The sequence below is a fragment of the Myotis davidii genome, unplaced genomic scaffold, assembly GCF_000327345.1.
Source record: "Myotis davidii unplaced genomic scaffold, ASM32734v1 scaffold935, whole genome shotgun sequence".
Lineage (NCBI taxonomy): Eukaryota > Metazoa > Chordata > Mammalia > Chiroptera > Vespertilionidae > Myotis > Myotis davidii.
Window position 1 is genome coordinate 1,570,406 of NW_006286974.1, and position 24,089 is coordinate 1,594,494.

General features: G+C 44.7%; 2 protein-coding genes across 2 annotated transcripts in view; both read left to right on the forward strand.

Annotated features, from left to right (window-relative positions):
- The window catches only part of B4GALT5 (UDP-Gal:betaGlcNAc beta 1,4- galactosyltransferase, polypeptide 5), a gene marked incomplete at its 5' end in the record, with an annotated part of 77,664 nt that extends 60,827 nt beyond the window's left edge, over nt 1-16,837 (forward strand). The window contains 7 exons of the mRNA XM_006758815.2: nt 6,573-6,686; nt 7,602-7,726; nt 8,593-8,709; nt 9,317-9,504; nt 10,342-10,464; nt 12,751-12,852; nt 13,728-16,837. Coding sequence (XP_006758878.1) covers nt 6,573-6,686; nt 7,602-7,726; nt 8,593-8,709; nt 9,317-9,504; nt 10,342-10,464; nt 12,751-12,852; nt 13,728-13,875 — 917 coding nt within the window. The remainder of the gene's footprint in view (nt 1-6,572; nt 6,687-7,601; nt 7,727-8,592; nt 8,710-9,316; nt 9,505-10,341; nt 10,465-12,750; nt 12,853-13,727) is intronic.
- A 461-nt stretch (nt 16,838-17,298) lies between these two features.
- Nucleotides 17,299-24,089, forward strand: part of PTGIS (prostaglandin I2 (prostacyclin) synthase) — a 96,161-nt gene continuing 89,370 nt past the window's right edge. The window contains 1 exon segment of the mRNA XM_006758816.2: nt 17,299-17,318. Within this exon segment, the coding sequence (XP_006758879.1) occupies nt 17,299-17,318 (20 nt within the window).

The following is a 24,089-nucleotide window of genomic DNA, read 5'->3' on the forward strand; positions in this document are numbered from 1 at the left end:
CAGCCTAGACCATAGGAGACTCTCAGTAAATGATTTTTTTTGAATGTGCAAGGGAATAGATTTAATAAGAAAACACAGGTAAGTGTTGTCGCCTAATTCTGAGATTACCATATTGATTGGCTTCTATGTTATTGGCTCATCCTTAGTAAGTATTAAAGAAAAAATATCATTTCATTTAATGTGAACCCAGTAAAAAACCTATCAATTTTATTCATTCCTAAGCAGTTCTCTGCCTAGCACAGTCAGAGAGGGCATTCTGGATCTAAAGCTGCTGAGATAGTCAAATGACTGTCACCTCTGACCCAGCCACTCCCACTAGGAGTGCTGTGGGCTTGAGGACAGTAACCTGGACTATGGTCGTCTGCCAACTCCTGCCCTACCCTGTAAGTAGTGCCGTGGCACACACGCACATTAAAAAGCCTTCATTAGCCAAGTGTAGCTAAAAAGCATCGTGTGACATTTAAGTAGTGCTAGCTTTCTGCACCCTTAAAAGCTAACGTGGTGGTTGTCTAATAAGAATGCTTTTTTGCGGGGTAGGACTATGAGCCTGGAATGAGCCTGACTTAATGACCTGAAGAAGCTTCTTGTTATCACTGAAAGCCATAGGTAGGGGAGACTGTGGATCCTGTAGAATTTACTAGGAGTAGTAGGAGAGACAAGCAAGATAATATCGACATCAGAAGAGAATTCTCTGGGTTCATCCAGTCTAGCTTTTTAGTTTTATAGATGAGGTGAGGAGTTGGATGGCCTGGCATTCCTCATACTTACTTAAATATGAATTTTCCAGGTGCTAGCCTATCTAGTAACATTTTTAAAAAAATATATTTTTATTGATTTCAGAGAGGCTTGTTTGGCTCAGTGGATAGAGGATCAGCCTGTGGACTGAAGGGTCTGGGTTTGATTCCCAGTCAAAGGCACATGCCCAGGTTTTGGACTCGATCCCCAGTAGGGGGCATGCAGGAGGCAGCTGATCAATGATTCTCATCATTGATGTTTCTATCTCTCTCTCTCCCTCTCCCTTCTTCTCTGAAATCAATAAAAAAAATATATTAAAAACAAAACCAAAAAAAAAACCCAGATCTGTTACCATAGGCAAATAAAATGAGTGAAGTCATCGCCATGTACTCTGATATATTCAGTGAGGTAGATATTCATACCTCTTTCTCTCTGGTTCTTAGATGCTCAGTCCATAGTCTTCTTTATGTCTGTTCTCTACAGGTAGTCAGCCTTAAGCATGCTAACCCTTGAAGAGTGCTAGTTCTTTATGTTCCACAGGTATTGTCCCCATGACATCTTTCTAGCATATATACATGTCTACATTTTTTAAGCAGAGAGGCAAGTGTTTGTTTTTTCTCAAAGGGAGGGGAAAGTGGTGGTTCTTTCTGGAATCTTTTGGTGAGCACTTTCCAGACCCTGCTCAACTAAATTTGGTAATATAAGGAAGAAAGCAGGTTTTTGCCACACCTCATAGTAGGGTAGCCATGTCAGTCATGACTGTACTTTGGAATCCCCCGGGGTGGGGTGGGGGCTTTAAAAAATACTGATGCCTGCACCATGCCCCCAGAGGTTCTTATTTAATTAGCCTGGGCATAGCCTGGGCATTAGGGTTTTTAAAGCTTCTAGATGATCCTAATGTGCAACCAAAGCTGCCGAACCACTGGTATAGAATAAAGTTGAATAAGTAGGCCATTTGGATCTGTAGGTAGGAAGGATGTGTTTTGTCTTCCCATTTTATAAATGTAAAAACAGCTGCCTTCTTTGTCCTTCCACCTGCCTTGCTGGAAGAATGAAATGGAATAGATTTAAATAAAAAGGTAAAACCGTGGCATGGACATTCAGCAAGCTTGTTCTTTTTCTTTCAGTAGCTCCCTCATTCAGTAAATACCTGCTTTAGAAGAGTAGCCATTGATGCTTGGTTCCCCCGAGAAGCACCTGCAGTATAACCCACCCATTTCCAGGCCGTCAGGAGAACCAGGGCCCCACAGTAACCATGCGGCTTTACCAAGCCAGGAGCAATTCATGTCCTCTTCCTCTTCCACTTCTTTAAGATTTTTATCTATAGAACTTAAAATTAGAAAAGAGGAAATTAGGGGCTTGGGGGGGGATTCCCCCAAGATGTAGAGCCACGTTATGGAGGAGTTCCACATAGGAGTTGTGTATTTGAGGGTTTGTTTGTTTTTAATGACACTATTAATTTAGTAACCAGAAGAAACAGTATGTGGTGTTTTGTCGTGTTTTGTTCCATGCTAATTGCTAGCAGGCTTATTATATCAGTGTTTGAAGGAAGTAGAAAGGAACTGATCTGTGTCTTTAAACCCCCAAAAGTAGGATCAAGGTTAGAGTGTCTTGTCTCTTCTCCTACATGTTTTTTGTTCTTTTGTTGTTTTTACTTAATTCCTGTTTAGGTTGTAGCTCCAAGGTTTAGTTCTATCATTGCCCAGAATTATTATTCACTTCTGTTTTTTGTTGATTTGCTTATGAAAATGCTTATTATAATACCTCTGAGAATTTCTTTGCCTTCTAGGAAAATATAATTACTCTGATGCTGTTTTAAAGAGAAGTGTGTGTGTAATTAAGCAAAATCCGAACCATCCAGAGTAATGATTAGTATACGAGGAGGTTCTTGACAAAGCTTTTGAAATGTTAATACCTTCAGAAAAGGCTCAACAACTTAGGACAGGTTTGCATGTGTAAACTAAGGATTTTGGGCTAATTTCTGTGTAAATGTAATTTTACCTTTGGGGTTAATGCTGACTTGGTTTACGTCTTTATATAAATGCAAGCTTAGTGTTTTTTGTTTTAACATATTTTATTGATTTTTACAGAGAGGAAGGGAGAGGGATAGAGAGTTAGAAACATCTATGAGAGAGAAACATTGATCAGCTGCCTCCTGCACAACCCCCACTGGGGATCGAGCCTGCAACCAAAGTACATGCTCTTGACCAGAATCGAACCCGTGGGCCGACGCACTATCTATCCACTGAGCCAAACCGGCTAGGGCCAGGCTTAGTGTTTTTCAGGAAAGCTACAACTTAAAAGGACAAAGTGTCTGTTTCTTTCTCCCCCTGTTAAGTGACTATTAAAATTCTCTCCCAGTTGCCTCTCATTGAGTTTTGTCCTCTGAGTACTTATAGAGTAGGCAGTCATGTGCCTATACTGGTATTAAAGGATTCACTATATTAGAAGTTTAATTCTTGGAAACTGTCTCATAGTGCTTTTTAAAAAATAGCTGAGCCCAGCTGGTGGGGCTCAGTAGTTGAGCATCAACCAATGAGCCAGGAGGTCACAGTTCGATTCCCTGTCAGGGCATATGCCTGGGTTGTGGGCTCAATCCCCGGTAGGGAGTGTGCAGGAGGCAGCCAATCGATGATTCTCTCTCATCATTGATGTTTCTATCTCTCCCTCTCTCTTCCTCTCTGAAATCAATAAAAATATATTTTAAAAAATATTTGAGTTGAAGATTCTGGAATTTCAGGTTGCAAAGTGAATTTGAATAGGAAGTTTTAATGTTCACAGAATCAGTATGAATCCAAAAAGATTGGGAAGAGAGACTTTAGTACTCTGAAAAAATAGTACAGTCCAATGGAAAGATCTCTGACCCAGAGTTTAGTCAGACTTTTGTCATGTACTAGCCAAGTCTCCTTGTACAAGTCGTCTATATGGGGCCTCAGTTTCCTTATCTGTAAAAAAATAAGAGGTTGGAGGGACTTCCTTCTTAGAATCCCCTAGGGAAAAGGCGTCTGCTTCAAACACTTAAAACTCCACTGAATGACAGTAAAAAAAAAAAAGTGTGTGTGTGCATGCTGCATGTGTGTATGCATACATAATGTTATAAGCCCTTAAGAATGAAGAGAACAAGAAAGCAGACCACAGCAAAAATTTTTGGAAGTTGGAAAACAGATAAAAGGATATAATAGACCCCCAAAAAACTGACTGCTAATGTGGCAGCAAGGAAAGCCATCAAGCACTCCAGTTTATACCCCCAGAATCTTCTAGAAGCTCAGGAATGAGCAATAGCAAGTACTTTTGGAGATAAAAATAAAGGTGGCACCTGGCCAGTGTGGCTCAGTGGTTGCGTGTCGACCTGTGAACCAGAAGGTCATGGTTTGATTCCTGGTCAGGGCACCTGCCCAGGTTGTAGGCTCAAGCCCGCCAGTGGGGGTGTGCATGAGGCAGCTAATCAATGATTCTCTCTTATCATTGATGTTTCTATCTCTCCCTCTCCCTCTATGAAATCAACAAAAATATATTTTAAAAAAGTAAAGGTGACAACTTAGATAAAGGTTGGTTGAAAGCTGTTTGAAAAGCAATCAGATGCCCAGAACTCTCCCCATCTTGGCAAAGAATTGGAGACTTGATAACATTCAAAGATGGTAAAACAGAGGGTCTCCCAACTTGGGTCATCTCATCTTGGTGTCCTCAGTTCCAGGATGTTTATAGCCAAAACTGCAATTCTGGCAGGAGATTAGAATAGAGTTCTATGGGGAATGTGACAGGACCAAGAGGAAAGACCCAACGATATTGGTGCTGGAAGGTTCTAAACCAAACTTCTGACTAGAATACCCTATCATGAAGAAACTAAGTTCACACCCTTTCAGTTAGCTGACTAGTGTCCCACTCAAATATCAGCAGATGACCAAGGATTGTTGTGCTAGGGATTGAAACAGACAAGCAGCAGCAAATTAGGAGAAACAAACTATGCTGGGAGAAAAATATTAAAACAACAATGATATATATTCTCAAGGGTAAGAGAAAAAAGGATACCAAACATGAAACAAGAATATATTCTATGAAATGAACATTCAGAAAATAAAAAGGACTCTTTGAAATAAAAAATAGAATAGCAGAAATGATCATTAAAAGTAGGGCTGGGTAAAGTTGAGAAAATTGGTAGAGTAGCAAAATGGCTAGGTATGGTCAACACAGTGGCTAAGAATAGGCCCCCTAGCAAGGCACACCACTGTGACATTTCCTGAACGAGGGAGTTCTTTACCCTTCCAGAAAGACACTACTGGGCACCTTGACAGAGATCTAGAATTGGAATGGCTTTGGACTTAGCAGACACAGTGGAATCTAGAAGGCAGTTGGACTGCACCTTCACAATTCTAAAGGAAAATTATTTCCAGCACAGAATTCTGTAAGCTCAACCAACCGATGAGTCAAGGAGGAAGAATAAAAACAATCGGATGTACAGCTTCAAAATCACTTTCCATTTCCCCTTAGTAAGAGCTGCTTTGAGGATGTGCTCCATTAGGCAAGAAAAAGGGAGAAATTGAACTTGGGGAAAATGAGGAGCAATTCTGTAAAGAGATGAAAGGATTCTCCAGGACACTGAGGGATGGAGATCCCAGGATAGCATCTGCACGTCAGGCACAGAGGAAAGCCAGTCCAAATTGGAGTGGGTCAGAGGCACTGGACGTTCTTGGGGCCATGAAATGGAGGGAATACCCGATACCTGTGAATGCAGTGATAAAGGGCATGGTGTTAAAACTTGGCAGACAGCCCTGGCTGATTTGGCTCAGTGGTTAGAACATCGCCCCTCAGACCGAAGAGTCCCCGGTTTGATTCCAGTCACCATGACACACATGGTTGCAGGCTCAATCCCTGGTCCTGGTCAGGCCGTGCGGTCAGCAACCAATCGAAGTGTCTCTCTCACATCAATGTTTCTCGCTCTCTCCCTCTCCCTTTTACTCTGTTTAAAAATCAAAGGAAAAAATATCCTTAACAAAAAGCCCTCACAAAAACAAACAAAAAATCTTGTCAAGCACAAAAACAAGACAGTCACTTGGAAAAACAATATTCAGGAAAGGAAGGAAAAGTAGTCACAACTCTCCACATTTCCCAGCTATGAACAGTATCCATAACCACAGTCGTCATATACGATTATTAGGAGACTGGAGGATGGAGATGGCATGTGTGTGGTGGGGCAGGGGAAGAAGGGGAGGGAAATCCTGTCCCCATAGTGGGAAGTCAGCAGGTCAGACCTACAGCGGAAGCATCACAATGAACTGTGTAAGCGAAAGGAGGTAACTAGTAGAGTGGTTGGCTAACAGAAGTGAGAGTAGTTCCTTTAGAATAGGGGTGAGGTACGTCCGGCCCCAGATCATCTGGTCTGGCCCTGCCAAGGCATTAGGGGTGAGTTTATTAAATGTTTAACCAAATATAACAGGCTAATTTTTAAGTTGATAATTTTGTCTGGCCCGTGGATGATGTTATAAATACCCAAATGGCCTTTGGCAGAGGAAAGGTTCCTCACTCCTGCTTTAGAGAATAAGGCACAGGGTGTGTGTGCTGTTTTTATAATTACATTGTGGAGTAATTTGACAGTAACCTGAGTGCACATAAAGCTGTACTATCAATCAGAATAGAAACACTGGTTAAAATAGTGTCATCTGGTTAACATTGTTATTGATGGGATCAAATTTATAGCTGCGGTGAAGAGCTAGTCCAGAATCCTGCTTCACAAAAAATGATGTCTAAGAAAAAAACCTTCTTTGGTAGACATCTGAGAATTGCAGAACTGATCACATGTACGTACCAGTCTGAGTTGCCTTTTTTTCTTACTTTTATAGATTACCCTCTTGACTTGAACCACAGTGAGACCTTCCTACAAACCACCACTTTCCTTCCTGAAGACTTCACCTACTTTGCAAACCATACCTGTCCCGAAAGGCTCCCTTCCATGAGTGAGTAGAGCTCTCCCTTATCTTCCTCCACTTTTGAAACTGCTGTCTTTTTATTTGATTAAAATAAGAGGGAGGCTGCTGTTGTTCTCTGTATGCATCTACCTGCATAGAAAACTTAAACATCTCCCTGGCATTGGAAACAGGGGCTGTGAAACTACTCGTGCCCTCACTCTCCCTAAGCCCCTCTCCCCTGTAAAGGCGCCCACGTTCTGAGTACCATTTTCTACATTGTTCTCTCTGCCCTTTGCACATGCACCCTCGTTTGTAACTTGGGGCCTGTTAGGACGTCCTAGAGAAAGTATAGGTAACCAACTTCATCTTTTATTATGAATCTTACACTGATTATAGCTTGTTTGATATGAGAGAAGTTACTTTCTTCACAAGTGCTAGTTTAAAAAATTATTGGCTCTTTTTTCTTTGCTATTTTCTTGAAATCCCATGTTTACTCTAAAGCAATGACAACAAAGCATTACACCTTTTCTGTATCTTAGACAATTCCACTTCTTAACTTAAGTTAGAGATGTGTGTTCTGAGTTTGGGCATGACCAGTCAGGGTCACTGGTAAATGAACTGGGACGGTGCGTCTGCACTTGCCTCGGGAGCACGCAGGGATGGCTCCAAGCTCAGCCTTTTCCTCCTTCCTCTTTGAGAAGTTCAATTGCTGTCTTTCTTACTTGGTTCTAACTTCTCTCTATACCCTGGACAGAAGCAGAACTCTGCGTCTTGGTTTGGCTGCAGTGACAGTGACAAGCTGAAATGCAATGAGTTGGAAGGCAGAGGAAGGGACTCCCACTCCTATTAGGAACACAATAAGCTGAAAAATCATCGACCTGCTCCAGAGAGTAAAACCCTGGACATAAGGGAAAGAATCTACCATTTTCTGGCCTTAATTTTTTTCTCTCTCTCTCTGTTCAGAGGGCCCAATAGACATAAACATGAGTGAAATTGGAATGGATACCATTCATGAACTCTTCTCCAAAGACCCAGCCATCAAGCTCGGAGGTCACTGGGCACCTTCCGATTGCGTGCCCCGATGGAAGGTAGGGTGTGGAGTCAGACCTGAAGCGCTCAGACTTGCCATTGTTTCAGATCAGCATGGGATTCGCCGACTAGGACATTCTGTAATTTGCTTCCTGCTACCCAATGAAAAGTATTTGCATTTGATGGAAATACTTTGGAGGAATGGGTTCCCTAAGGACCCTTGTGTAGCCAGAAATTTACATTGTTCTGGTGACTGAGCAGGACTCTTTTGTCTCCTTAAAGGACTATTGATTAAGCAGCGGGGAGGGTTGGTAGGTCTCTTAGGACACATTTACAGAGGCCATCTTCACAAGTTCAGTGCTTCATGCCCTATTCACCATTGTTACTGTAAGTTCAGTGGAGTAAAAACTGGAGGTAGCTCACCTGACACTGAGCATTTTGAAGTACTTGTTCTGTGCCAGCCCTGGGAGATGGCTGGGTGCAGCAGTGACCCAGGAGGGTCTGGAACAGATCAGTGTTTCCAGCCTGTTGCTAGAATGTAAAATCAGTGTAATGACCATCATTAAATAAATCTATCTATGTTAAAGCACCTTACACATTGCAAGGGGAAGTACTGTATTTTAGTTGTAATGTTTATGTATCTATGGATCTATCCATGTACTGGGTCACCATGTAGAGCGTGTGTCTTCCTCTGGGCTGTGGTCAGAATGACTCCCTTCAGCAGGCCCACTATGTGTACAGTAGGGCACATATAAGAACAAGGTCCACTTACTCCAAAGGTTTGACTTGCCAAAGTAGTTCTTCCTTTAAAGGAAGTTGAGGTCAAGGCAGCCTCCAGCCTGACTCCCCAAGGGCTGGCCGCTGATTCTGCAGAAGTTGAGGGGACTAACAGGGCGCCTCTTTCTCTCGCTGTGACCCACTCCAGGTGGCGATCCTCATCCCCTTCCGGAACCGCCACGAGCACCTCCCCGTCCTGCTCAGACACCTGGTTCCCATGCTGCAGCGCCAGCGCCTGCGGTTTGCATTTTATGTCATTGAGCAAGTGAGTGGCCGTCCTTTCTCTCCTCTCCTTTCTCTTCTGAGGTAGCAGTTAGAGTGCTTCAAGCTAATCCATCTTCGCTGTGAAGAGCTGGTAAAACGGAAGTCTCGTGACTGAGTCACCCTGAGCTGGGCAGGGGAACAGAGAGCAATTCTTTGCTCCTCTTTGAAATGGTGCTCAGTCAGGACCACAGATTTGAGTCCAGGGTGGAGCTTTGTTTACCCGTGCACAAAGGCCTCTTGTGTGGCCGTTTGCGGGAGCTGCTTTGGGTGATGTCTTCGGGCTCCAGGAAATTCCCCTTATGATAAGGCGCTGTGAGTAGAAAGGGCAGAGTGTTCTTCCTTCCTTTATGGGCTGGGTAATCCAAGTGCTGTCCCCCACAGCCTGGGAGAGAGCAGCTCGGGTTTATCATCCCCACCCCCTTTATTTCTAAGGGAACCGAGGCTGGAGATCAGGTGGCTTGTGAGTCAGTGGTGCCCGTGCTGGTCTTGTCTCACTTCCGGCCCAGCCATCTTTCCCAATGGGTTTCAGTAAGTGTTCCTCTAGGCAGGGCGGAGGCAGCAGCGACTTTGCTTCAAGAATCCTTTTAAAAATGAAGTTCTCCTTTTAGGTTGGCACCCAACCCTTTAATCGAGCCATGCTTTTCAATGTCGGTTTTCAAGAAGCAATGAAGGACTTGGACTGGGACTGTCTTATTTTTCACGATGTGGATCACATACCTGAAAGTGATCGTAACTACTATGGATGTGGACAGATGCCAAGGCATTTTGCAACTAAATTGGATAAATATATGTATCTGTGAGTATCATTTCCTCTTAAAGAAGTTAAATCTAAAAGGATGATGAGATGCAAAGATGGCAGATCCAATTAGCTCCAACTCAAATGCCCATCAACTGATGAATGGATAAACGAAATGTAGTAGATCAGCCGTGGGCAAACTACGAATGATGTTTACTTTGAATTTATATTAGTTCACACAAACACTCCATCCATGCTTTTGTTCCAGCCCTCCGGTCCAGTTTAAGAACCCATTGTGGCCCTCGAATCAAAAAGTTTGCCCACCCCTGGTAGTAGATCCACACAGTGGAATACTGTTTGTCAGTATAAAGGAATGAATTACTGATAGATGCAACAACATGGATGAAAACATGCTAAGTGAAAGAAACCAGTTACAGAAGACAACATATTACATGATTTCACTTATATGAAATTTCCAGAATGGGCAAATCTATAGAAACAGAAAGGAGAATAGTGGTTTCACGAGGGAATGGGGGAAATGAAGAGTACCTGCTAACGGCTATAAGGCTTCTTTTGCGGGTAATGAAATGTATTAAAATTGATTGTGGACATGGTTGCACAACTCTGTGAATATACTAAAAATCTTTGAATTACGTTCTTGAAATGGGTGAGTTATATGGCTTGGCAAGTATGTCTCAGAAAAGCTGGTATAAAAAATGTTCAATGAGCTACTCAGGTTGATGCATCTCGGTGAGAGGAAACAATTTCAGATGGTTCAGGGCAGTAGCACAGAGAGCCTTGTTTTACTGTAGACAGTTTTCCAGCGAGATGGCCTGTTCTAGGGGGAAAAATGGCCCTTTCGTGCACAGATGACTGACGCTCTGCATCTCCTTTCAGGCTTCCTTATACTGAGTTCTTCGGTGGAGTGAGTGGCTTAACAGTGGAACAATTTCGGAAAATCAATGGCTTTCCTAATGCTTTCTGGGGTTGGGGCGGAGAGGACGACGACCTGTGGAACAGGTACTGCCCTTCTTCCCGTGTCTTCTAGAAAAGCTCCTTTAGACTCTCCAGGCCAGTGCTGTCCAATATGAATAGAATGCATAATTTAAACATGTTCTCATAGCCACATTTCAAACCGTTAAGAAAGAAAAAGAGGTCAAATTAATTTTAATATGGTAATAAAATTTGCTAGCCATGTATTTATCACAATGTATTCAAATAATAATGTTTCAACATGTAATCAATATAACATGTTAATGAAATACTTTACATTCCTTGTCTCTTACTAAATCTTCAAAATCTGGTGTGTGTTTTCCACTCATAGCACATTTCACTGAGACCTCCCCAAGCCAGAGGTTGAATGTTAGTGATGTGCACAGATTTATCCGTGCTATCAGTCAAGCTTGTATTATACAAGTTTGTGTGAACAGTGCTGTGACTGGTGTAGTAATTCCATAAGGCATGAATAAGCAAAAGCATTGCCACCTTTGTTTACTTTTAGGCTGGCTTTTAAAAAGAAAGTATGTGTTGGCTGTTAATTACAGAGTAATATTTGTTGGTAAGAATTCATGTGATACAAAAGTACACACACCAAAGAGTGTAAGTCTTACTTCCCTTCGCCGTCCTATTTCATTCCCAGGAAGTAGCCATTTTAACACTTGTTTCTTTCTGCTTCTTTCTATTCATGTATAAGCAACTCTGACACATCCTTCTCCCCACCCACCACGGTCATATAGTGAGGACCACTCCATTATTTTAATAATTGCGTAATATTCCTTTCTGCACATACACGTTAATTTATTTTTTTTAATATATTTTTATTGATTTCAGAAAGGCAGGGAGAGATAGAAACATCACTGATGAGAGAAAATCATTGATCCGCTGCCTCCTGCACACCCCACAATAGGGATTGAGCCTGCAGCCTAGGCATGTGCCCTGACACGGAATGGAACCAGGACCTCCTGGTTCATAGGTCAATGCTTAATCACTGAGCCACACTGGTCAGGCCACAGTAATTTATTTTAATGTTTCCTGTTGTTGTTTACGATTTTGAACATCCTTTGTTCACATGTGCAACTGTTTCTTTCCATTAAATTCTTAGTTGCGGAATTACAGAGTTAAGAAGTAAGTGCACTTTAAATCTTGATAATTATTGCCAAATTTTCTTTCAAAAAGATTCTAGTCAGTGGTGCCCATTTTCTTACACCACTGCCAACAATGGAGATAAACGACCTTTTAAATTTTGGCCACATTTTAGCCTTTAAGTAGCCACAATGGCTCATGGCTACTACACTGGACGAAGCAGCTCCGGACAATTCTTGTTCAATCTACTAGGTAAAAATGGCATCTCATCCTTTTAATTTGAGTTTCTTAGGAACCTAGGGAGGATGAAGAGCTTTTCCATACACTTAACTGGTTTGGCTGGTCCTTGAATCCAGTTGATCTCTCCCAGAACATCTGTCACAATTGTCCTCCCCACCCCCCTTCCCTTCCCCAGCTCAGGGAGGTGGGCAGTTTCTGTGCAGGAGCTGTGGTTGGTTCATTCCCCAGCACCATGCACAATTCCAGGCACACAGCAGGGATTCCATGTACACTTAACAAATGAGAGTATAATTTGGAATAAGGAGGATATTGAAATAATATGAAAATGACCGTAAATTTTCCATAGAAACAAAGTCTATTAATGATTTCTTAGAGCCCTATTAAGTTTCCAGTAAACCCAGCTTGGGAAATCTTATCTTTATCATGGCAGGATAGTATCCTAAACACCTTCTCTAAATTCTGCCTCCCTTGTAGTGACTTTTCATAAATTGTAAAGTTTTACATTGAGAGATTGTCATGTAAATTTGTTCATCTCTGTAGTGATGGCGGAGGTGAGCGGAGACATAATTTAGACCTAAGCAGAGAAAACCCATAGCAACTCTGACTTTTCTGACGTGCTTTGTGGGAGCTTGTGGAAGGGAAGGTTCTTTCCACCCATGAGAAAGGTGTGTCTGATAGGACCCCAGCGAGCCGGCAAGAGGGAGTGGGTGTGCGCTCCTCGGCCAGGGGCACCGCTGTTGGACCCACCACCGAGGGCCCGTGTCAACCTTACCCTCAAGAATTTTGAACTTCATTTTGAATTTATTTTCTTTTTTCAAAACTTTTTTGTAGATTTCTTTTATAAAACCATGAACTTATCCAGAGAGTATAGGTAATTTGAATATTTAGATGCAGAGAGAGTTCTGTTGTTCAACTTGGGTTTCTCAGGTCACGTCTAGGACTCGATCACTTTATCTAAGCGCCCATTCTCTTTGTCTTGGGCAGAGTACAGAATGCAGGCTATTCTGTGAGCCGGCCGGAAGGTGACACAGGGAAGTACAAGTCCATTCCTCATCACCATCGAGGAGAAGTCCAGTTTCTGGGAAGGTTGGTGCCTTTTCCTTATTCCTCTGAGGACTGTCCTCGACTTTGCATTTCCGGGTGTCCCAGGGCACATTGCAGCCCCTCGTCTGACCCCCCAGCCTCTCTCCCAGGTCCTGCTCATAGGTCCCAAATAGACTTGAACTGTGAGGCCAGCGTTTGAGGGTGACATCAGACTGTTGATTGTAAGACCCTTTAGGGGAATCACTCACTCTTCATCTCACGCTTTGTAGTCTCCTCTGTAGCTGCCGAGAGTTGGGGGAAAGTCCACGCGGGTAAAGGTCTTGGACTTTCACTGACGTGACACGGCAGAGTTGGCACCTGCCTGCAAACTCCGGTTCCGAGGGGTGGCCCTGAGCCTCTGTTTGTGTGGTTGCAGTTGCTTTAACACCTCTCCGCTTTCAATACGTAAATCCTAGGTTGGACTCTTGGGGCGTGTGGACGGAGTTGCACCTCTGCATTTTCAAGGGCAACTCTCTGTCTTTTGTTAATGGGGGTGGATGGTCTCTGGAGAGCCAATTCTGATTGCATGAATTCTGTCTTCACGGGAATTACAGGGCACTGAGTGCAGACTCTGAACTTTCCCATCTGATGTATTCGTATCTTACCTCCCACTTCCCCATTCTGTGACCGTGGGCAAGTCATTTAACATCATGAGCCTTGGTTTCCTCATTTGTTTGAGAGGCGGGTGCCTCAAATGAAATCTGTAATAAAGCAGCTGGCATGAAACAGGTGTTTCTAATAATAACAGCCTTGGGCAGGGAGCAGCCGAAAGGCTGGTCACCCACCATGTGTCCCCCCCTGAGGGCTGCCCTGCCCCATCGTCTGTCCTGAGGGGGTCGGGCCCCTCTCAGAGCCACCTCTGTTCTCTGCACCAACAGGTACGCTCTGCTGAGGAGGTCCAAAGAGCGGCAAGGGCTGGACGGCCTCAACAACTTGAACTACTTTGCAAACATCACATATGACGCCTTGTATAAAAACATTACTGTCAACTTGACACCTGAGCTGGCTCAGGTGACCGAGTACTAAGATGAGGAGGGAATGTGTGTTGCTTTACCCACCACCACCAAGAAAGCAGCCTGATGTGTGGAGATGTCTTGGGGCTCCACACGGGATGGGAATTAGAAGAACGGCGTCTAATGAAGGATCACAGGGTTCAAGGAAAACTGTGAACAGAGTACACGCACAAAACCTTCGCTGTTTGGACCCGCTGGGATCGAGGGAGTCGGCTCGGGAACTCCTTTCATCAGGACTGCTTTCTATTTTCACAAGACAGACGTCTGTCCTGCTGCTCTTCTCCCCGTCTCCTCCCCCACGTCCCATCTTAGCCACAATCTCCAGAACCGGAACTGTGATCCGCCGTGGGCCTGCCCCAGAGCCTGTCCTACGAATGGCCTTTGGAGCTTCTTGGCCTTCAGAGCAAAGAGGCGGACAAACGCACCGCAGGGCAGCTGTGTCTTAGGAAGAGCAAATGAGACTCCACACACCATCTCTGGTGTTCTCTTCGGTTTCATTTTTTTTAAATTACCTGCTTTGGGTGGGGATCGAGGGTAGAGGGGAGGGATTGGGGAAGATAAATAGACATGCAACAATCACTTCTTGAAGAAGTATAATTGTAAATAAGCCATGTAAAATGCCTTTTTTAAATTTAATTTTATAGCTGGCTTCAATTCAAACTGAGGATTTATCTTATTAGATCATTATTTGGTTGGCAACTGCAGGAACTCTGTTAAGATGCTGTGGAAGAATATATCTCCCAATTGCTGTCACTTTGTAAGGGAGTGGATTTAGGGCGCGTCACAAAAGAACAAAACAGTCCAGTCTTTGTCACTGGCACCTACTTCTGCCCCCGCCCAGCCCCTTCTCCCAAGGTCTTGCTCTTGACTTTTGCTCTGGATTCCCTCCCCTGTTGGGCACGGACATGCTCTTCCCAATCTTTTGCTGAACAGGAAGTTGCTGTTTTACAGCAGGCGCTCCCTCTGCTCAAAGCAAGCCCTTCGGGTGGGGGCAGGGCGGGGCGGGGCTCACCCGGCACACGGGCACCCACGGGTCCCTGCACTTTGTTTCGTTCTTTCATCATCATCAAGAGAGAGGATGAGTGGTGTCTCTCCCCGCCCCCCCCCGCCCTTAAATTTTTTCCCCTCTTGAGGAACACGACCACAATTTCTAAAATCTGTGCCTAAATTACCAACTAGCGACCAACTAGTGATCCCTCTGAATATTTCCTTTACTGATTTCTGGAAAGATTCTTTGTCAACATTATTAACTAGTACATAGAGCTAGCGAGCAATCGAATGATAAAGAACTCATTGGGAGCAAGTGACACTTATGTGTCGTGGGTCAGCTGGGATCCATCCAGGTTAGACCAAATCAGAGCTTTAAATTGGACTAGCAAAGCCAGGGTGCAGGAGTCACGTGGGCTGTTGACACCCCATGTGCTTTTGGAAGTCAGATTCTAAATTGCATTTGAATTTGTGCCTCCCTGTTTTTGCCCTGAGCCAAATCCCTCAGTTCACAGTCCCCGTTGACTTCTGCAGAATTTTGAAAAATGCCAGTTTCCCCCCCTCCCTTTCCATAAAACGTATTTATACATCTTGATTGGGAGTACGTTCTGAAGAGCACTTCGTATTTTTTTTAATTGCCTTGTTTGCCTTTAACTTCCTTAATTTCATGGTTTACATGGATGTGTGTATAGGGGTATATTTGTACACACGTGTGGGTGGGGGTTTTCTCCATTGCATGTGTTGGTTACATGGACGTATGATCCCCACAAGCTGTGGGAGTGATTGGCCAGGCCTTGTTTTTGTTAATGTTTTGTTCTTTTGAAGAATAGAGTGGTATTTAGAAAATCAGTTGCTCTTATCGGCTCGTATGAGAGAGCAGGCTGCTGCCCTTGAAAATGCTGGTAAGCTGTATCATATGTTTTAAAAGAATTTGAGAATTTCATGCTTTAAAAGACCTTCACAGGGAACATTACACATAGTTCATTTGGTTTTCCTTTGGTGTATGGTGCATATAGCAATAAAGACTACTTTCCCTCTCACCCACCCTTCCCATTCCCCCTCCCTCATCCGTCACTGAAGGCTGAGCTGCCCTAAGTGTGACAAAACTAGGATGCCGTTTGGCAGAACTGGCCAGGACAGACTGCCGGGCCGCTGGCGGTGTTCTAAAGTGATCTTCTTTGAAGCTTTTTTTATTAATGTCCTTACAGCCAGGAACCAAATGTTGGTAAAAGGCTGACACCTGACTTAAAAAAGAAAATGCTGGATTGAGGACAAAAAGGAAAGGTCTCCTGAAGTGGGGTCGCTTAAATTATCTTGCAGTCACCTGTAAGTTTGTATTATTAGTGTGAGCTCTTACTGTGTGCTGTTAGTCATTTATCCACCGCGTTGAGCCTTGTGTGGGAAACTAAAATGTTAAAAACACACAGCTGGGCCTCAGTGCTGTTAATGGTGTGAAATTCTCATGTCAAAAAAGAAAAGGAACAATAAGAACCAAATGTGACCTTGTGCATATTTTGGCAGCTGAATTAGTTAAGGCTACTGATGGGTGACCCCTTACATCATTCTTGTCTTTGATTATTGAGTACAGGGGAAGGTTTTCCTTTCACACTCGGTTTTTATTTTGGGGGGGAGGGGGGTTACTTGCAAAAATATTCATTTTGACATTACAGGGACTCTGGTAAGAGCTCCTCTATCGCAGACATTAATAGCTGAGCAACAGCCACATGTATTGATTGTATCCACCCACCATTGACGATGACATTGAACGTAGCTAGCTTATTTCCATCACTACGTTTTTTTGAGCTTACTCTTATGTTTTAAGAGGTGCCAGGGGTACATTTTTGCACTGAAATCTAAAGATGTTTTAAAAAACACTTTTCACAAAGATAGTCCTTTGTCATTACATTATTTACTCATGTGTTTGTACATTTTTGTATGTTAATTTATGAATGATTTTTTCAGTAAAAAATACGTATTCAAGAACCAAACCTTGGTGGTCGTCTCTCTCTGCCTAGGACTGTGGCTTCTTGGGCCTTTCCTTTCTTATGCGAGTTCAGCTCCTCCATGTGTTCCTTCAAGCACTGGGCTTCTCCTTTGCTCAGCTCAGCACTGGGGGTTCCTAAGAGCACTGCCCACCCGACCCTCGCAAGCAGACCAGTGAGTGAAAAACGCAGCCAGTGTAGCAAAAGCACCGAACCCCACTGTCCTATTCAGGCCTCCTGCCACACCAGGGTTTTCTCTGAAGAATTGGCCCAGGTGACGCCCAAGTCGATTAAGACCCCGGAGCAAGGGGAGGGTGAGGGTCGACAGTTTAGATCCAGAAGGTCCGCTGGAGTCAGTCCAGAGTTTGCGGTCTGCCTGATTCTGCTCAGAGATGCTGATCATATGAATGCTGACCACTCACTATACTTATGAGCGTAAAGTTCTGTGCCCAGGAGTTGGGGACATAATGACGAGCAACAAGACAAGGTCAGTGTCATTGCTTACTCTTCCCCCGCCCACCCACCGAGGTTAAAGTTCCAACCTGGATGAGTGCTATAAAGGAGATGCTGTGGGCACCGGGTGCACAGTGGGGCAGCTGCCCCCGAGATACAGTGGGTGAGCTACAGGAACAGGAAGCCATGAAGGTTAGAGAGATCAAAGGACCACACTGGGCACTGTTAGTCTGAGGGGTTGGGTTGGGCCAGACTGTACTGCAGGGCCTTGTGGGCCAAGGTGAGTAGTTTAGATTTTAACCTAGAGCAGCGGGTGCAAGAGTTTCCAGCAGGTAGGGCTCAGTGTCATGTGATTAGACAGTGGTTTTTAATAGATCGCTGGCTGCAGGGAGAGTGGGGGATTGTAGAGAAGCGAAGGAGAAGCAGGGGAGCCAATCAGGTGAGTCCAGTCCATGGGCCCATACGAAGGAAAGGAGGGGTGCTGGGGTAATACAGCCATGGAGAGGAGGGGTGCTGGGGTCAGACAACCTGGGCACAGGTTGCTGTAGGGATGGAGGCCTCCCTCGAGCTGCTGGCTTCCCCACTTGGTGGATGGCAAGGCCATTCCCTGAGACAGGGGCACTGGAATCGGACCAGGTTCCCAGGGAGGGTCCTTGGATCAATTGCGAGTGTATTGAGTTCAGGGGGTTTTGAGACAAGCAAACAGAAATGACGAATAGGCAGTCATACATGTTCTGGTTTGGGGACTCAAAGGAGTGGTCGGGACCAGGGATGGATTTGGGAGGTAGGAGTAGAGGAGGAACTGAGTGGAGCTGGAAGGGTTGTAGGGCGAAGAGAAGATGGCCATGGCCCAATCTCTAACATCTCCGTGTAAGAACATTTGAGAAGAGGTGAGTGAACGAAGTAGACAGGAAGAGAGGCAGGAGGAAAACGAGTGGCTAGGACAGGAGGGTCGTGGGAAGAAATGTTCAAGGGAGTGGCCCACAGCAAGGATGCAGCAAAGCAGTGAAGTAAGTGGAGTGAAAGCTAATGGTTGGTCATGTGGCACAGTGGTTTGGCTGAACTCGGGCACGGGGGAGGCGCACGCTGGAGTTTGGCGGAGATAGCAGGAAATGAAGCAGCAGTCCTCCGTGTTGGCACTTCTTGAATTTCACGAGAAGAGAGAAAAAGAGAAGGCGGGTGGTTTTAATTTTCCAACAAGAGAAACTGAGTGTGTTGTTGAAGCAGAGGGATATGCCCACCAGAGAAAGACAGAGAACATACCCGAGCCCAGGGACCATCCAGCAGCATGCTCCTGAGCTGGGACAGGGAGGAGTGAGGAGCGAGGAGCCCTTCGCACACCACTTCCAGTTGGCCACACAGACACGCCAGAGACCAGGGTTGCCGTTAGAAAGGGCACGGGCCTCTTATCCCCCGAGGTAGAGTGCGGTTGAGTGGGCTCCAGGCACTGCCACTTCCTCCCACTATATTGTTTCTCTTAATTTTGTGGAAGTTCAGTCATAAAAACAGTAGCTCCCATTTATTGAGGGCTTGTTCTGTGCTAATTAAGCACCTTGTACACAATTAGGCCTCAACCCTGCAAGGTAGACTTGCCCCTTTTTCTAGAACCCCGTTTCTCAACCTCAACTCTGGATACCTGGGGCGGGTGGATTCTCTTTCCGGAGGGGAAGGCTGTTGTCCTCTGCACTGGTGCATGTTCAGTAGCACCCCTCCAACCCAGGTGTGACAACCAATAATGCCACCAGACATTGCCAGACGACCCCGGGAGAGCAAAATCCCCTGGTTCCACCAAAGCCACTGCTTGCCTGAGGTCACAAAACACCCATGGAGCCATCTGGCATGTGGACACCAAGTCTTTTTACCCCAAGGTTAATGCTCTGAACCCCCAAGCTGCCTCTGACCCAACTTCTTCTTTGCATATGCGCTCTTAAGAGCTTTTGTTTAGACACAGTTTACAAGTACTTTTATTATAAACTAGAGGCCTGGTGCATGAATTTGTGCATGGGTAGGGTCCCTCGGCCTGGCTGGTGATTGGGGCTGATCGGGGCCATCTCGCCCAGTCCCAATTGGGGCCAATTGGGGCCGGCCAGCGGTGGGGAGGGACCGTGGTAGGTTGTCCAGCCATGGGGAAGGACTGCAGGAGATTGGCTGTGGGAGCACACTGACCACCAGGGGGCAGTGTTGAGCATCTGCCCCTTGTTGGTCAATGCACATCATAGCAACCGGCCGCTTAGGCTTTTATATATATAGATAGATGTAATACATGAGTACCGGTTTTTTAAAAAAATATATTTGATTTTTACAGGGAGGAAGGGAGAGAGATAATTAGATGGTTTTTTAAAAAAATATATTTGATTTTTTACAGGGAGGAAGGGAGAGAGATAATTAGAAACATCGATCAGCCACCTCATGCACACCCCCTACTGGGATGTGCCCGCAACCAAGGTACATGCCCTTGACCAGAATTGAACCTGAGACCCTTCAGTCTGCAGGCCAACGCTCTATCCACCGAGCCAAACTGTTTACTGGGAAAAGTTCTAACTCTCATTCCCTTTAATGCCAGCAGTCTGGCTAGTGTCTGTACCTATACACAAATACCTACATGTATGTATAGGAAAACAAAGACAGGTAATATACACTTTAAAAAAACAAACAAACATAAGTTCCCTTAATAAGCTCTTGATGCAGTGATGGAATTCTCAGCCTCTTTGGTCTCTCAGCCCTGGGAAGTTTTGTAGACAGGCAGTATGAATTCACCCTTGCCTCATCTATGATTGACCATGCCCTTTCTATCATTAATCCCCTGGAATTGATTCATGTGAGGTAGGCGAGGGTCCAAATGTATTTTTTACTGAATCAACTGCTAATTGTCCCAACAGTTTTTATTATTATAATTGCCTCACTTATATGGAACACTGTATCTCATATATTAAATTTTATAACAAGATTCTTCCATTCTGCTGAGCTCTTTGTCTCATTCTACCTTACATGGTTTATATTTACATTACTATATTTCCATAGTATGTTTTTATAAGACAAGTGTCTCTCCTCCAATGTTTAAACAAGTTTTTCTAGAAGTGGAGTGTGCATACAGAAGAGTCCCTATATGATGTATGGACTTTTTGAATTGTCGGATTGAACATACCCATCTAACATCATTGTTTATTATCAAAATTTTCTTGGCTATTTTTATGTATTAATCCAATGAAATTTAGATTCATTTTTTCGATTTCTAGTAAAAAAAAATCTAGGGTGAAGATTGGCATGACATTGAATTGTTAACTTGGGAAGGCTCGGTATCTTCACAATATTAAGTCATATCTAGAATTATTTTTTTTATTTTTTGCTGAAAGAAACCTTGGGCCATCTACTCCAGCCGTGACCAACTCATGTCCCCACAACCACATTGTTATTATTCAATGGGTTTCCAATTTAAAAAATGGTGTGAAAAAGAAGAATCCCTATATAATAGGCAGCCACAACCTTACGGCCTCTGTCTGTATTGTGATCTCACTTTGTATTTGCTTCCATTAAGGTAGTTCTTTTAACAGAAATGTCAGGGCTCTTGCACTGACTACACATCTTGGCTCCATTTACTTCTCCTGTGGGTGGGTTGGTCTGAAACATTAGACTTCAATAGTGAGAATACTTTGTATTTCTATGTGGTGTTTTAGAGGGAAGCCTGCATGGACTGACCGCCTATGGTATGTCCAGCACGGTGCTAGGGGCTCCTGTGTGTTGAGGCACCTCTTCCTCTCCGTGTGGAAAGCATTGTCACCTCCCTTTCCCAAAGGAGCAGACAGGACCTGAGAGCGGTGACCTCACCGCGGCACCTGCGGCAGGATTCAGGGTTGGGTGTGTTTGGCTCCTTCTACATCCATTATATCTTATCTCATTTGGTTCTTTACCTGCCAAACAGTGGGGTTCATTCTCTCATTCATTCAGCAAATATTTGAGCACCGACACTGTACTTCAGGTCATACCGAACACTCGTCCTGGACTAGGTGCTGGGGATTGAACAGGAAAACAGGGCTTGTGTGTTTCATTCTAGTGGGGAAGAAAGACCAACAACCAGCCAAAACCCACTTCATGGTCTTGACGACGTTGGGGAGCGACAAGGCACAGTCAAGATTTCAGTTCTAAACGGTTCTGCCTCCAGAACTGTTGATGAGGATGTGGAGAAATGGGGACCCTTGTGTGCTGGTGGAGGGAATGTCCAATGGTGCAAATGCTATGGAGAACAGTACATCTTTAAAAATTAAAAATAGAAGTACCACGTGATCCATCGATTCACTTCTGAATGTATATCTAAAAGAATTGGAGGCAGAGTCTCAAAAAGATATTTGTACACCTGCATTATTCACAGCAGCCGAAAAGTGGAAGCAGTCCCGGTCTCCACTGATGGATTATTGGACAAAAAAAGTGAGACACGATTTAGCTTTAAAAAGGAAGGACATTCTGACATACGGATGAACCTTAAGGATATTGTGCTAAGTGAAATAAGCCAGTCACAAAAGGACCAATACCATATGATTTTATTAATGTGAGGTTTTTAGAGAAGTCAAACATAGAAACCTAAAGTAGAATGTTGGCTGCCAGAGGCTGAGAGGAGGGGGAAGTGGCGAGCTGATGAATGCACATACAGTTTCATTTTTGCAAGGTGAGAACGTTCTGGAGATTGGTTGCACAATAATATGAATAGGCTCCAGGGTGTGTCCTGCCTGTCTCGCCCAGTCCTGATCAGCCAGAACCCATCAGCAAGCTAACCTACTGGTCAGAATGTTTGCCCCCTGGTAGTCAGTGCACGTCATAGCAACTGGTCGAATGGTCGTACACTTAGCATATTAAGCTTTTATTATATAGGATTTGTTGACTTAATTTGTAAATTATAAAAAAAAAACCCCACACAAAACACCCAGCCCTGGCCTGCGTGGCTTAGTTGGCTGGGCATCGTCCAGTGCACCAGAAGATTGCCAGTTCGATTCCGGGTCAGGAAACATACCTGGGTTTCGAGCTTGATCCCTGGTGGGAGGCGTGCAGGAGGCAGCCAGTCAATTGATGTTTTGCTCTCACATTGATATTTCTCTCCCTTCCTCTCTCTTTAAAAATTGATTAAAAGTCTTGAAAAATAAGTAAGTAAATAAATAAATAACCACAACCTCTATTGTGTTTTTGGTCATCTGCTCAGGCAGAATGACAAACAGAAACGTCGTGTCCCCACCCCATCACCCTAAATCTCCAGCCAGCTCTCTCTTTGGCCGTGTCCCAGGATCAAGTAGCGTCAGTTTAATATTGTCACCAGCACGTCCTTCCTGTGGCGTGTCCTCTCTCCGCTCAGCAGACTTGTTTTCCGTGTTTCTGTATAATCTCGTCACTGCCAGTGCCTTCTCCTCTGTGGTGATAGAGCCCGGCTGGTTTGTCCATTCTTGTTGTGCGGTTTGCTTCCTCCCATGCTATTGCTATTGCTATTGCTATTGCTATTGCTACCTGGTGATCACCTGGCCAGTACATATTGTTGGTTTTATGTTTCCTGGACTCCTTCCTTGTTCTGTGATCCTGCTTCCCCATTCATATTTCTATTAATTTTTAGCCTAACTCAGGGGGAGTACGGGGGTTGGCAAACTCTGGCCAGTCAGCTGCCTGGATTTGTAAATAAAATGTTACTGGAACATGGCCATGCCCTTCCGCTTACATAGGGTCTACGGCTGCTTCGAGTTACAGTGGCAGAACGGAGTAGTTGTGACAGGGATGTGTGGCCTCAAACTCTAAAATATTTACTACCTTTACAGAAAAAAGTTTCCAGCCTGTTGCCTAACTAATCCAGGTTAAAGTACAAAAGGTGAAATTTTGTGTTTGAGCCTGGCCCTTTTCAGGTCAGGCTGTAAGTACTAGTCAATAATTTGAGTGCGGTTAAAGCTGACCTGGGCACATGGACTTTGGGGACTTTCCCTGGCTCCTCCCTCTGCTGGGAGCCCTCAGCACCCAGTCCTGTGTAATTGTTCTCCACATCACATCATTAGATCCTTCCACTGGTTAATATATTTGTGCACTGGTTTATGATCTACATTTCCTCCTCTGCATTGTAAACTGAGCAAGAAGCTCAGTTCGCCTCAACTCCCCGAGCAGTGGCCGGCAACAGGCGGGATTAAAATATTAGCTGAATGAAGGAAAGAAGACAAGGGAGGGAAGGAGGGAAGGAGGGAGGGAGGGAGAGAGAGAGAGAGAGAGAGAGAGAGAGAGAGAGAGAGAGAGAGAGAGAGAGAAAAGCTTTTTCAGGCTTCTTTGCTTCTCCGTTTCTCCTTACAGAAACATGGACCACCCTGGCTTATTCTCATTCCCTGTCTGACTGCTCCCCAGGCTGCGGTCAGAACTGTTCTTTCTGGTCCCTATTCTTTCTAGAACTAAGAGCGGACTTACTCCCCACTTCCCCTATTCCTCACCCCAGCCTCCCCACACTGCGGGGACCTCGTTCCTGTTTGGCTGCTTTGCCAAGCTGCCCACCGCTGTCCTGGGCATGAATCGAGTGGGGCCTGTGGGTGGCAGGTCCAGCAGTGGTGGGAGCTGAGGGGCACGGGGGGGGGGGCAGTGAGGAGAGGTTGGCAGGTGGTGCGAGGAGGCAGGGCTCCTCCCAGGGAAGCTGCCTGCCAGCCACAAGCAGCATTCATTTCACAAGTGGCATGAGTTACTCTTAACAGTTTGTTTTCGCTGCTAATTCCCGTGTGGTGATAAATGTGAACATTACTCAGTGATCATGACCGCAGGGAGCAGCTCGCCCACATCCGCTGTGGAGCATTCGTGTCTGTCA